This window comes from Prunus avium, chromosome 5 (assembly GCF_965620075.1).
Source record: "Prunus avium chromosome 5, drPruAviu1.hap1.1, whole genome shotgun sequence".
Lineage (NCBI taxonomy): Eukaryota > Viridiplantae > Streptophyta > Magnoliopsida > Rosales > Rosaceae > Prunus > Prunus avium.
The window spans coordinates 22411290-22424064 of record NC_142288.1 but is presented as its reverse complement, the minus strand read 5'-3'; the positions used below and the strand labels follow the sequence as shown (position 1 = coordinate 22424064).

The window sequence follows — 12775 nt, the reverse complement described above, 5'->3', positions numbered from 1 at the left end:
CCAAGACAACATTAAGACCCAGTTGGGCTAGGGCGTACTTCATCCTTCTTTGCCATAGTGTGAAGTTCTCTTTGCAGGTGAACAACTTCAACTCGATCTTCATGCTAGCCGTTTGTGGTTGCATCGGCTTTGTCTCTTTAGCCTTCTTGTCACCCACAACCTTGCTCAAACCCAAGTTTACCAAAAAAAAAGAAAAAGAAGAAGAAAATAAACCTTAGCTATCTATTCTTTAAAACCCTAGCTCTCTATTTCTCTCACAACCTTGCTCAAACCATTTGATGTCCTTGTAAACTCTCTCTTGTCTTATGAATTAACCTAGCCCCAAAACTTGTATTTATAGCTTATAGAACTTGGGTTACAAGTATTGTTAAAATAGGATTCCTAAAAGCCTGTTGGAATAAGTAAAGATAACTTATTTCCTAATCCTAATTCCTAAACCAATATCGATAAGGGAAACTGTTTCTTAAATCTAGTGGGAAATCCTGCGCGCACTATTCCTTATCCAAATTGGATTTCCATAGAATCCTACCCAACCTTTTTGGTCAAGCCTGTTTAGCATCAACCCACTATCCATCATTTCCGCTGCCGAATGTTCATCTATTCATCTTAGTTCCTTTTCATCGAACCTTTGGGAACGTGTGGTCTTTAGTTAAGAACGTGTAGAAGCATTTCATCTTACAAGAAATCAGGCTTCAACACTTTTCTGTGTCAGATTTTTCCTTGCTTAATTGGGTACTGGGTTTTTCTTGAACATCAACAAAAGTTTGGGCCATGTACTAAAGGATGGATAGGAAATTACTAGAATCAACATAGGGAAAACCGAATCTGCCACACAAAATTAGCTAAATTTCACTTTTCGTCCTAGTAATTTTGCTGAAGGTTCATCAAGGTTCTTATAATTTTGATTTTGCCGATTATCCCACTGTAGATTACAACTGTAGAACATCCAAAATTCTATCAATTTGGTTGACGGAAGTGGCATCCAAAATTCTATCAAAAGAAGTCCTTTGATTGCCAAAAAAAAAGTTGCAAATGAGAGGTATATATGATAATTGAAGCCAGGTAAGAGTGAAGGAAAAAGAAGTCATTTGTAAAGATTGGACCGGTATACAAATAATTGCAGTCATGCCAGGTATTTTTATATTCAGTGAAAAAATAAGAACAAAAGAAGAACAGGGGAGTGGTAAAGAAAACAGATACCATTATAACTCTATAACAAATCCAATCGCCACACAGATACAAAGAATAAAAAGAATAAGAAGAGTCACAGATCAAGAACTAGCTAGTCGCAATCCAAATGCTGAAGATGCATCCTGGATGCTTAGCTACTCCGCTCATTTGCACTGTAAAGATTTGAGAGTCTTGGCTGCCACATCAAAAGCTATGGTGCAGTTCATGTTGGTAGCCTTTTTCTTCTTCATTATGAACATAATTGCAACTTTTCCATTCAATCTGCCTACGCTGTTGAGCGTCAACACCCCACTGCTCAATTCGCTGCCCAGATTTGAACCAGTTAATAAATTTGAACTCAAAGTCACCTCCACATTTCTTTTTATGGTCGAAAGCCATCCAGCCTTGCCCTTTTCGATATTAATTACCCCCACAGTCGCGCCTTGGTATTGAAACGTGACATTGGCAGCATTGAACTTGTAGGAACCCCAGTTGGCTGAATTCTTGATACTGATTTGGGTTGTGAATTTCATGTCGAATGAAGGCGTTGCCGGGACAGATTCAAAGCTTTGGACGTTGATGTTGCTGCCTAGCCTGAACTTGGGGGTCTTGACTTTCATCACAGTGAGACTCATCGTGGTGATAACTATGATCTGAAACACAACGAAAATAGTAATATATATGGCCATTTTGATTTTCTTCTGGCGTTTCAGCTCATCAGAGGATTGCAAAGATTCTGCATCATTTGTTTTCCAAGCCATGTTGATTTCTTTTAATGGAAGGAAGTAAAGCTTCAAAAGAAAATGCTCTGCTTTTTCTCTGTTTCGCTCTGTAAAATATGAACTGATGAGTAAGTGTATTGATTGTGAGAATATTGGTGAGTGCTGTGTGGTATTTATAGACAATTTGGTCAATGAGTTAATTGCAGGAATAATATCGACGGTGTAAACTTGCTGGAAATTGGAATCAAAACGCGCAAATAATTAATTGGGTTGTAGTTTATTGACTTCTAGAACCATTACTATTATTCTACTATACTTGTTATATAGTAATGTTTGTTGCGCGGCTGCGCCTATGGACACCTTTCAAAATGTGAAACTGATGAAGTCCAAGCTAGCATTCGGACATAATATATATATATTTTATGTGGTTTGAATTAGTTTATCCTTTTCTTTGTAAGCAATGTCATGGGCACAATAACTTCGTCTTGCAAGAAAGAAGCTCGAATATATTATTTATTATTGTTATAAGCGCCTCATGGGAATTAATCGACCCTCTCTAGAAGACTATAAGTCAAAGCCTCTAACGATGCACGTTCGGTTACATTTTGGCATTTTCAGGAATGAAACTTAATTGCCATTGACACAAACTAAACATCTCTTCAATCAGATTGTGCAAACACTAGATTAACACGCTGTAGAAGACACCATTTTGAAGGAAGTTGAGGTTCCACACCAAAACCAATTGGCAATGGGAGGAGTAGCCCAACTCCTTATAAACCCAGACTAGGTCCTTGAACTTTTCAATGTGAGACAGGCACTCTCAACACATTCCACAAACAACTAAATATAGGTATATCACACTTGCTCAATTCATTTTACACTTTAGAGTCTAGACACCCAAACATCAAAAGAACATTTTCTAGTTCAAAGCTTTCCAGGAAATCAAAGAATGCTGGCTGACAAAACCCATTGGCACCAGCAAATGGAAATCCAAAAAGTGATGGAGAGTCTTTGCAATCCACTGATGAGCTAAAGCGCCCGAAGATTCAATGCAGGCACTGCGACGTACCAAGTCCTGGCTGTGGGGCAAGTTGTTATTCCTGAATCCTATATCAGCTTGTGTCTCCTTTGATGTGACTAGCTTCTGTGTCCAATGCTCTCATCTCAACTTGTGTCTTGTTCTACAATTCCATTTTTCTATTCATCTGCTTCATGTTGAGGCTCTTTACATCATGCCATACTAAACAATTAGCAAACCTTTCTCAGTGATCATCAGCCACACCAACTACATTTTACTTCTCCTTTGTTGCTTTTTATTTTAATTTTGTATTCTTTAATAGTGCTTCCGTGCCGTTCAAAGGAACAAGTATATACAAAACGAAAACCCCTAATCCAGAACAAAATAACAAAAACAGAACGGCAACAAGTATCATAGACGATAGTTGTCGAATTGAAAGCAACTGCATTTGGCTTAGGTGACTTCAATGTTTTCAATTATTCAGTCTCCATGACAATAGTTTTCTTGCACCCACCATTAGAGAATAATTTCAACAACTTTAAAGAAGCATAGTATAAATAACTAAATATCATATAATAAAGGGTTAACTGATGAAATACCCCATGAACTTGTACCTAGGTTTCAATTAGCCCCCAATCCTTTTTTTATTTAGAAAATTAAGGATGTGAACTTCTTTTTTTTTGCCAATTTCCCCCCTGCTGTCTAAATCATCAACATTTCATCCAATTTTCTATTAAATCATTAAAAATAATTATTTTTTTTGGAAAAAATTAAAGAAAAGAGAAAAATAAAACCCCCTCCCAACAACCTTCACCTTTCTTCTCCGACATCGCCACCACACCTCTCCCCACCATCGCATCAACCAGACCTCTTACCCAACCCCAGACCCAAGGCCACCCCCTTCCCCACCACCACCTCCCCTCTTAGCGGCCCACCCTCCTACAGCCACCACACACACACACACACACACACTCTCTCTCTCTCTCTCTCTCTCTCTCTCTCTTCCCCCAAAAAATTTACTCTACACACCTAATCACCACAACCAACCACTCATCACACTGACACAGAACAACTCCTCCCTATCCCTCAACTCAACCAATCCAATGCCATCACAACAGCTAATGATCCACCCCCTTCCCCACCTGCAATCCACCCCCACATCCAAAAAACCAAAAAGAAAATCTTATCCCCACCCACATACCCAAACCCATTCGCACCGTCCTCCTCCTCCAACTGTTGCTGCTTCGCGTGCTCGGAGGTCGAGTCCCACGTAAGAGCAGAGTCTGGTCTTCCATTCACGTCATCCTCCTCCTCCAGTAGAAGCGGACTCGCACATGAAGTAGGAGCAGAGGCTGGTCTTCCATTCACGTCATCCTCCTCCTCCAGTAGAAGCGGACTCGCACATGAAGTAGGAGCAGAGGCTGGTCTTCCATAGAGGGGGGACGATCGCATGCGTTTTTCGCCGTGAAAGGCGTCGTCTTAGGGTTGCTTTTCGAGGTTTTGTGGCGTTTGTGTCTGTGGCTGTGGTTGATTTGGGGAAGAAGGGATTGTAGAGAGTGGGAGAGACAGAGAGAGACAGACAAATATGGCATGTGAGGTTTTTATTTTATTTTATGAACTTTATTTCTATTATTATTTTATTTTATTTTTATATGGAAATGATCAATTTGCCCTCATATTTAATGGAAAATTGGATCAAATGTTGTGGATTTAGACGGAGGGGGGAAATTGGTGAAAAAAAAAGAAGTTCATGTCCTTAATTTTCTATAATAAAAAATTTAGGTACAAGTTTAGGGGGCAAATCACTAGTATACCCTATAATAAATGAAGGAGTATATGAATATAAGTTAACATCATCACAAGAGCAATTGATGATAATTAAGTATCATAGAATACATCAGCACGGAATAACTACAGGGGAGTGGTAATGAAAACAAATACCATTAAAATTCTATGACAAATCCAATCGCCACACAGATACAAAGAATAAAAAGAATAAGAAGAGTCACACAAATCAAGAACTAGCTAGTCGCAATCCAAATGCTGAAGATGCATTCTGGATGCTTAGCTACTCTGCTCATTTGCATTGTAAAGATTTGAGCGTCTTGGCTGCCACATCAAATGCTATGGTGCAGTTCATGTTGGCAGCCTTCTTCTTCTTCATGATGAACATAATTGCAACTTTTCCATTCAATCTTCCTACGCTGTTGAGCGTCAAGACCCCGCTGCTCAAATCACTTCCAAGATTTGAATTATTTATTGAAGTTGAATTCAAACTCACCTCCGCATTTCTTTTTATAGTTGAAAGCCATCCAGCCTTGCCCTTTGGGACATCAATTACTGCCAAAGTCGCGCCTCGGTATTGAAACGTGACATTGGCAGCATTGAACTTGTAGGAACCCCAGTTGGCTGAGTTCTTGATCTTGATTTGGGTTGTGAATTTCGTGTCGAATGAAGGAGTTGCCGGGACAGATTCGAAGCTCTGGACGTTGATGTTGCCTAGCCTGAACCTGGGGGTCTTGACTTTCATCACAGTGAGACTCATTGTGGTGATAACTATGATCTGAAACACAACGAAAATACTAATATAGATGGCCATTTTGATTTTCTTCTGGCGTTTCAGCTCATCAGCGGAATGCAAAGATTCTGCATCACCCATGTTGATTTCTTTTAGTGGAAGGAAGTAAAGCTTCAAAAGAAAATGCTCTGCTTTTTCTCTGTTTCGCTCTGTAAAATATGAAGTGATGAGAATGTTGGTGAGGGCTGTGTGGTATTTATAGACAATTTGGTTAATGAGTTGACCGCAGGAAACTTCCTGGAAATTGGAATCAAAACGCGCGAATGACTGGGTTGTAGTTTATTGACTTCTAGAACCCTTACTATTATTCTACTATTATTTGAGAACCAGACTTGAAACCTGTTATACTATTTTATGTATTATACGTTTGCTGCGACTATGGACGCCTTTCAAAATGTGAAACTGATAAAGTCCAAGCTAGCATTCGGACATAATATATATATTTTATTTACCAACAATTGAAACACATCATATTTATCATATTACTACTACCGAAACACCTTAAACATGAAAGGATGAATTTATTCCCTTTATGCTCTTCCACATTATAATCCTTTATGGATCTCTATTTTCGTTCTTAATTGTATATATAAGGTAAAGACATTAAAATAAATATCCACTTTTATGATCTATGAAAAAGAGATTTTTTGTTTCTTTGTGGACTTAAAATTACGTAATCCATAACTTCTTATTTGGATTACAAATTACGTATCCAAAACTTCAAGTTTTGATTAAAAGGTATAATCAAAACTTCAGGTTTTGAATTAAGTATGTCAGTGCAAATATTTTAAATTAAATTTTGTATTTCAAATATGTATCATGAAACTTCTAATTTTAACTAATTGCTTAACATGGAACTTCTGATCCACATAAGACAATCAATTAATAATTCATAAAGAAAATAAATTAGACTTAAACTTAAAATAATTACAACTGCGAGTTCTCATAAATAAATAAAAAGAGATATGCATCTAAATATAATGTAAGGAAAAACTTCCCAGTGAGTATTTCAATATCATTGATACAGATTATATACAATCTGTAGGGGCTTTTTCGTTCCAGCAGCTTGACGAATGGGCCTGGGCTGCTGTAAAGTGCAAATAGCTGGAATCGCCCCTTGTGTCTGAGTTCGAGAATCAAACCCCAAGTGTGCTTCGAAAGGGTAGCGGAGCCTTAGGAAACACCCTGGTTATCTTCACCAACGAAAAAGATAATTGCTTGCAGATAAATATTTAGGCTTGGCATGAGAAGCTTGTGGCATGGGAGCTGAGCATTCATGAGTTTTGCATGAGAGAGAGAAGGCTTGGGTTTCCTATGAGAAACATAGGCTCGAAGTAAGGGGAAGAGAGAGTTTTTGGGAGGATTTGTTGAGGAGAGAGTGGAAGAGATGAGGAAGAGGAACGAGTGGCTTGAGCAAGTTTCCTGCAGCTTGACGAAAGTTCTGTCAAGTACTAGAACAGTTCTGCGAAGAGGGAAAATGGGGAAGAATGATGAATAGTGCACGAAATTGCTAGGTTTTGAAGATGAGAGGGAAGCTTGCTCTCTGGATATGTGTTATGAGAGAGAGAGAGAGAGAGAGAGAGAGAGAGAGAGAGAGCGAGCGAGGAAGAAAATGAAAGCATGGGTGGCTTTAGTATATTTCCAGCAGCTTGACGAAAGCTTCGTCAAGCTTCTGGGCGATTTGACAGAAGAGAAAATGGGAAGCAATGGAAGAACAAGGCTTGAAATCGGAGGGTTCCAGAGATGAGAGATGATGCTTGCTTTCTCTGGATTTGGGTTTTGAGAGAGAGAAAGGAGGAAGATGGAAGAACAAAGCATGAAATTGAAGGATTCCATAGGGGATGCTTGCCTTCGATCGGTTTGTTGTGTGTTTTGCTGGGAAGAAAGTGGCTCCTTTTATAGGCGTTAAAAACCTTAATTTTGTCAAGCCACCCTCTCCCCTTTTCCTCACTTTCTTTCACTTACTCTTGTTTGGTGAAATTTCCCTAGCCTGAACCCATAGGCACGCAGCTTTTTGGGGTTCCAAGGTCCTCAGGCAGCTGGACTTCTCCATGTGGGTGAGGAGCCGCCCACTTTTGTTTCTTGTTTTCTCACCAAAGTTTGAAGAGGAAAGAATGGGTAAGGGTGCTTGGTCAAAAAGGTGATCAGCACATGGGTTTGCTTGGTTTTGGTGGTTTGGCTGTGATATGGTTTTAACAGAGATGCACGGCGTTGGATATTTTATAAGGTGATGGGTTGGGCTGTTTTGTTTCCAGCAGCTTGTGAGTTCCCTTTGATTTTGTCAGCCTGCTGGAAGCTTTGGCTAATGTGGGATTTTCTCATGTGTTATGGGCTATTAGGTTTTCTTAAGGTGATGGGCTACTAGGCTTTTCTCCCATGCTTACCCATATGTTTGGGCTCAAGGAATGGGCTTGAGTTTTGGTGCTCCCAAGTAGCCCAAAACTTCCACTCCTTGGACCATCAATGGGCCTCGTGAATACTCGTAACCATCCATACCACAACCCGCTCAGCAAGCCTCGGGCATTCGCGTGGCTTGGGCCCACTTAAGCTTGTAGCGTGGCGTGTTGCTTATTTGCTTGGCATGGCATGTGTGCAAGCGCATATGACGAACTTTCGCGTGCCCAAATCGGGTTTCTTCTCGATAAGGTATAGCATTGGGCCGAAATTATATTTGGGCCTAGCCTTGGATTTTTTGGGCCTTAACACAATCTGTGTTACAAAAGGAAAGAATTGTAGATTACAGTCAATTATAAGTAATTAGGAATTACAATCAATCACAACTAAGGCAATGAAGGTGGAGATTTTCCAGAGAGATTCAAAGAGAGTTGACCGGCTGTGATTGCTTCACTGCCACCTTTTAGTGTTTGGATCTATTATGACATAGCCGTGAGGCGCTTAACGGACCCTTTTAATATTAAGGAAAATTAGGTATTAGACATAGATAACTTTACTTATTAGTATTTAAGACATTTGATATTTTGGTTTGGATTTTAATACCTAGAAAAGAATTGTTATTTTGGATTAGGCCAAAGTGGAAGACCATATTTGTTGACCCACCTTACATTAGTCATTAAAAAGACAATTATACCCTTTTCATTTAAAAACCTAATCCAAATTCGTTAGTTTCTCAAATCTCTCTCTCTCTCTCTCTCTCTCTCTCTCTCTCTCTCTCTCTCTCTCTCTCTCTCTCTCTCTCCGCGTCTTCTCCCTTTCTCCTCCCCTGTGTTTCGACCGACAACGACAAAACCCCCCAGCCACTGTCACGTCGGCCACCTGTTGTGAAAAAATGGACAAACACTTTCACTCACTCCCCTAATGATCTTGTTGTTGATGGACTTTGTGACACACACAGTGATGGATGAATCACACACACACACACACACTTGAGACAACAACCAAGCATAAAGTGACACAAGAATTTATAGAGGTTCAGCAATTGCCTACATCATCTTGGTGATCCCCTTGAGAAATTCACTTCATGAAAGAATAAGTTACAACTTTGGTTTTACACAGAAAAACCCCCTTAGAACTCTATTCTCTCCCCAAGCTCTCTTTTCTCTCACACCCCTTGCTCAACACTTTGATGCACTTGTGAACACTCTCACAACCCTTGGTGTTTCCCTCCTTGGTGTCTAGACTCTCAAGACCCCAAACTCAGCTCCTAACTTGAACTGATTGCTCTCCCTCACGTTCTCCCTTGGTGAGTTAACCTCCTTTGAACACAATAGCACCCAGCTACTTGACCACCTTGAGATTAACCACACATAACTTCAACTTGCTTTCTCATCTTATAATGTCTTGCTTTATCTCCATTACCTACACAAACCAATGGACACAAGATAAGGCACCATCTTGTCTTCCACGTTCCTTCCTTTAGTCTCCCACTTAGACTAAAGATCAGATCATGCAAGTAAACAAATCCCACTTCAGCCACCTTCCACAAAACCAGAAAATGGAGAATGGATTCTCCAAACCAAGACAACCAATTGGCAATGAGTGCTCTCCCAACTATACAGCAGGTAGTCCACCTTCTTTTACCTCAGAAGTGACCCATTAAACACCTGCAATCTTGTGGAAAGCGATAGCCACCGAAAAAGTAGTTGAAAACACGTAAGGAAAACATCAGCACAGCACTGAAGCGATCGGTCGCGGATACCTTGCGACCGGTCGCGGATACGTTTTTGATACGTTGCGACCGGTCGCGGATACCTGCGACCGGTCGCTTTCTGCGAATTCTTCAGACTTCGAATCTGCTTCTAAACGACCGGTCGCCCAAACCTTGCTACCGATCGCTCACTCCTTCGCTTGCATACTAAATGTGAGCCAATTTTACAACAATCTCCACCTTGGCGAACCATTTAATCACCCCATGGACCATTGTTGACCTCTAGAACATCTTCAACCTCTTAGAAATCGTTCTAGTAATTTCCAAGAACTCCACCATGGCAATACACCTCTTGCCTCAATGCACCTTTGGTGGAAGGTGCTCCACCCAAGCCTAAACTTGAGTAACTTGGACCTCTTGTGCAGAAAAGAGTTCCCCCTTGCCAAATTCGTTGCTCCTTGCCTCCTTGGAACCTTGAATCTTGGACTTCCCTTGATATGCAAACCACATACCAAACCTTTGTTCACTAAATCCCCACTTAGCACTCCTTGCTCTTGGATTTAAGAACACATTTCTTTTCATCAATGCACTTCTCCAACTTTCCCGCTTCATGCTCCCTATAGCACTCCGAAACGTGGCTGGAACTTCTTGGTCCATCCATCCAAAACCTAGGAAAGGTTCGATGGATTCCTTGGGCTCGGACCTTGCAATTGATGATGGCTCCACCTCAAGTAGAACCCCTTTGTGAGTTTGTTGTTGTTGTCCTCCTTCTTCAGCCCTTGTGTCAAGATCCACCTCAAATGGAGTCCCTTCCATGACCACCTTGGCAAGAAGCTTCTTTTCAACAACATCCTCCCCATCATTCCTTGTCTTGATTTCACCTTTGTGGATATTCCTCTCCACACTTTCTGCAGCTTTGAAATTCCTTGCCCAACTTCTCTTGAGCACACTTGCAGCTACATCATGTTGGACCGGCTCCTTGACATTAAGACTTGTTGCTTGCTCTTCCTTGGTACAAATCTCTGCACCACCCAAGAGCTTGTATGTGTTGTTTGGTTGAATCTCCCCCCTCATAACCACCACAGAACCTTGTGTGACCTTGAGCTTCCCTCCTTTGGCCTTGTAAGAGCAACCTTCTCTATCCAAAGAACCAAGAGAGACTAGATTCGTTCTTAGTGCAGGTACAAACCTTACCTCACTAAGAGTCCAAACTTCACCACCTTGCAACTTGATCTTTACAGTCCCTATGCCCAAAACTTCACATGTAGTTTTGTCTCCTAACATAATCTTGCATGCATCCTTATCCTCATATGTGTCAAACATCAACTTATTTGTACACACATGATATGAGCACCCGGAATCTAAAATCCAACTTGAAGAAGAATCCTTACACGAAGAACTTGCCATGACTTCCCCGTTACTTTCATCCGTAACCGTCAAGAGTTCATCACATGTGTCCTCATCACACACGTGGGCTGAACTTCCAGCTTTCTTCATCTTGTTCAGCTTCTCCTTCCATACCGGACAATCTCGTCTCCAATGATCCATAGATCCACACTCGAAGCACCCTTCATTGTCCTTGGACTTAGTATTCCTTTTGCTTCCCTTGCCTTCTTGCTTGCTTGAACGACTCCTTGCGAGAAAACCAGCATCTTGAGAGTTCTCCTCCGAACGTTGAGACATCCTGTGATGCGACATCACATCTTGCACCACCTCCTCAAAATTCAAGGTACTCTTCCCGAACATAAGTGTAGTTCGGAAATGCTTATAAGACGGAGGCAAGGATGTTAGTAACATGAGTGCCTTATCCTCCGTATTATACAACACATCCATTCTTTGCAAGTCAGCAACACATCTATTGAAGCTGCTCAAATGCTCCATTAGATTTCCTTCCTCCGCCATCCGAAGATTTAGGAGTTCCTCCTTGAGGAAGAGCTTGTTGGTCAGCGACTTCCCTGCAAACATCTCTTCGAGCTTCTCCCATGTTTGCTGCGCTGTGTCCTTCATCACGTTGATGAGCACCTCATCGGAGATGAAGTTCTCGATGGCTCCTCTAGCCAACTCATCTAGCACACCCCACTCCGCGTCTGTCATGGTAACCGGCTTCTTCTCTTTGCCTTCCAAGACAACACTGAGATTTTGTTATGTAAGGGCTGACTTCATCCTCCTTTGCCAAAGTGTGAAGTTCTCCTTCCCTGTGAAAGGCTTCAACTCCACCTTCATGCTGACAGATTGTGGTAGCCTCTGGTGCATAGAGCTACTTCCACCTTCAGCTTCCTTGTCACTTGCCATCTTCAACACACTAGCAATTGCTGCTCCAACACAGCTCTGATACCACTTGTTGTGAAAAAATGGACAAACACTTTCACTCACTCCCCTAATGATCTTGTTGTTGATGGACTTTGTGACACACACAATGATGGATGAATCACACACACACACACACTTGAGACAACAACCAAGCACAAAGTGACACAAGAATTTATAGAGGTTCAGCAATTGCCTACATCCTCTTGGTGATCCCCTTGAGAAATTCACTTCATGAAAGAATAAGTTACAACTTTGGTTTTACACAGAAAAACCCCCTTCGAACTCTATTCTCTCCCCAAGCTCTCTTTTCTCTCACACCTCTTGCTCAACACTTTGATGCACTTGTGAACACTCTCACAACCCTTGGTGTTTCCCTCCTTGGTGTCTAGACTCTCAAGACCCCAACTCAGCTCCTAACTTGAACTGATTGCTCTCCCTCACGTTCTCCCTTGGTGAGTTAACCTCCTTTGAACACAATAGCACCCAGCTACTTGACCACCTTGAGATTAACCACACATAACTTCAACTTGCTTTCTCATCTTATAATGTCTTGCTTTATCTCCATTACCTACACAAACCAATGGACACAAGATAAGGCACCATCTTGTCTTCCACGTTCCTTCCTTTAGTCTCCCACTTAGACTAAAGATCAGATCATGCAAGTAAACAAATCCCACTTCAGCCACCTTCCACAAAACCAGAAAATGGAGAATGGATTCTCCAAACCAAGACAACCAATTGGCAATGAGTGCTCTCCCAACTATACAGCAGGTAGTCCACCTTCTTTTACCTCAGAAGTGACCCATTAAACACCTGCAATCTTGTGGAAAGCGATAGCCACCGAAAAAGTAGTTGAAAACACGTAAGGAAAA

The 12775-nt window shown here is 41.2% G+C and overlaps 2 protein-coding genes across 2 annotated transcripts; both read right to left on the bottom strand.

Moving 5' to 3' along the window:
• Nucleotides 1–1108: 1108 nt before the first annotated feature.
• On the bottom strand, nt 1109–2031 carry LOC110773917 (uncharacterized). The gene has a single exon (XM_021978423.2). It carries the CDS (start codon nt 1929–1931, stop codon nt 1335–1337), a length of 597 nt encoding a protein of 198 aa, XP_021834115.1. The 5' UTR covers nt 1932–2031; the 3' UTR covers nt 1109–1334.
• Nucleotides 2032–4778: 2747 nt separating this feature from the next.
• Nucleotides 4779–5650, bottom strand: LOC110773918 (uncharacterized). The gene has a single exon (XM_021978424.2). It carries the CDS (start codon nt 5567–5569, stop codon nt 4988–4990), a length of 582 nt encoding a protein of 193 aa, XP_021834116.2. The 5' UTR covers nt 5570–5650; the 3' UTR covers nt 4779–4987.
• Between the last annotated feature and the right edge of the window lie 7125 nt (nt 5651–12775).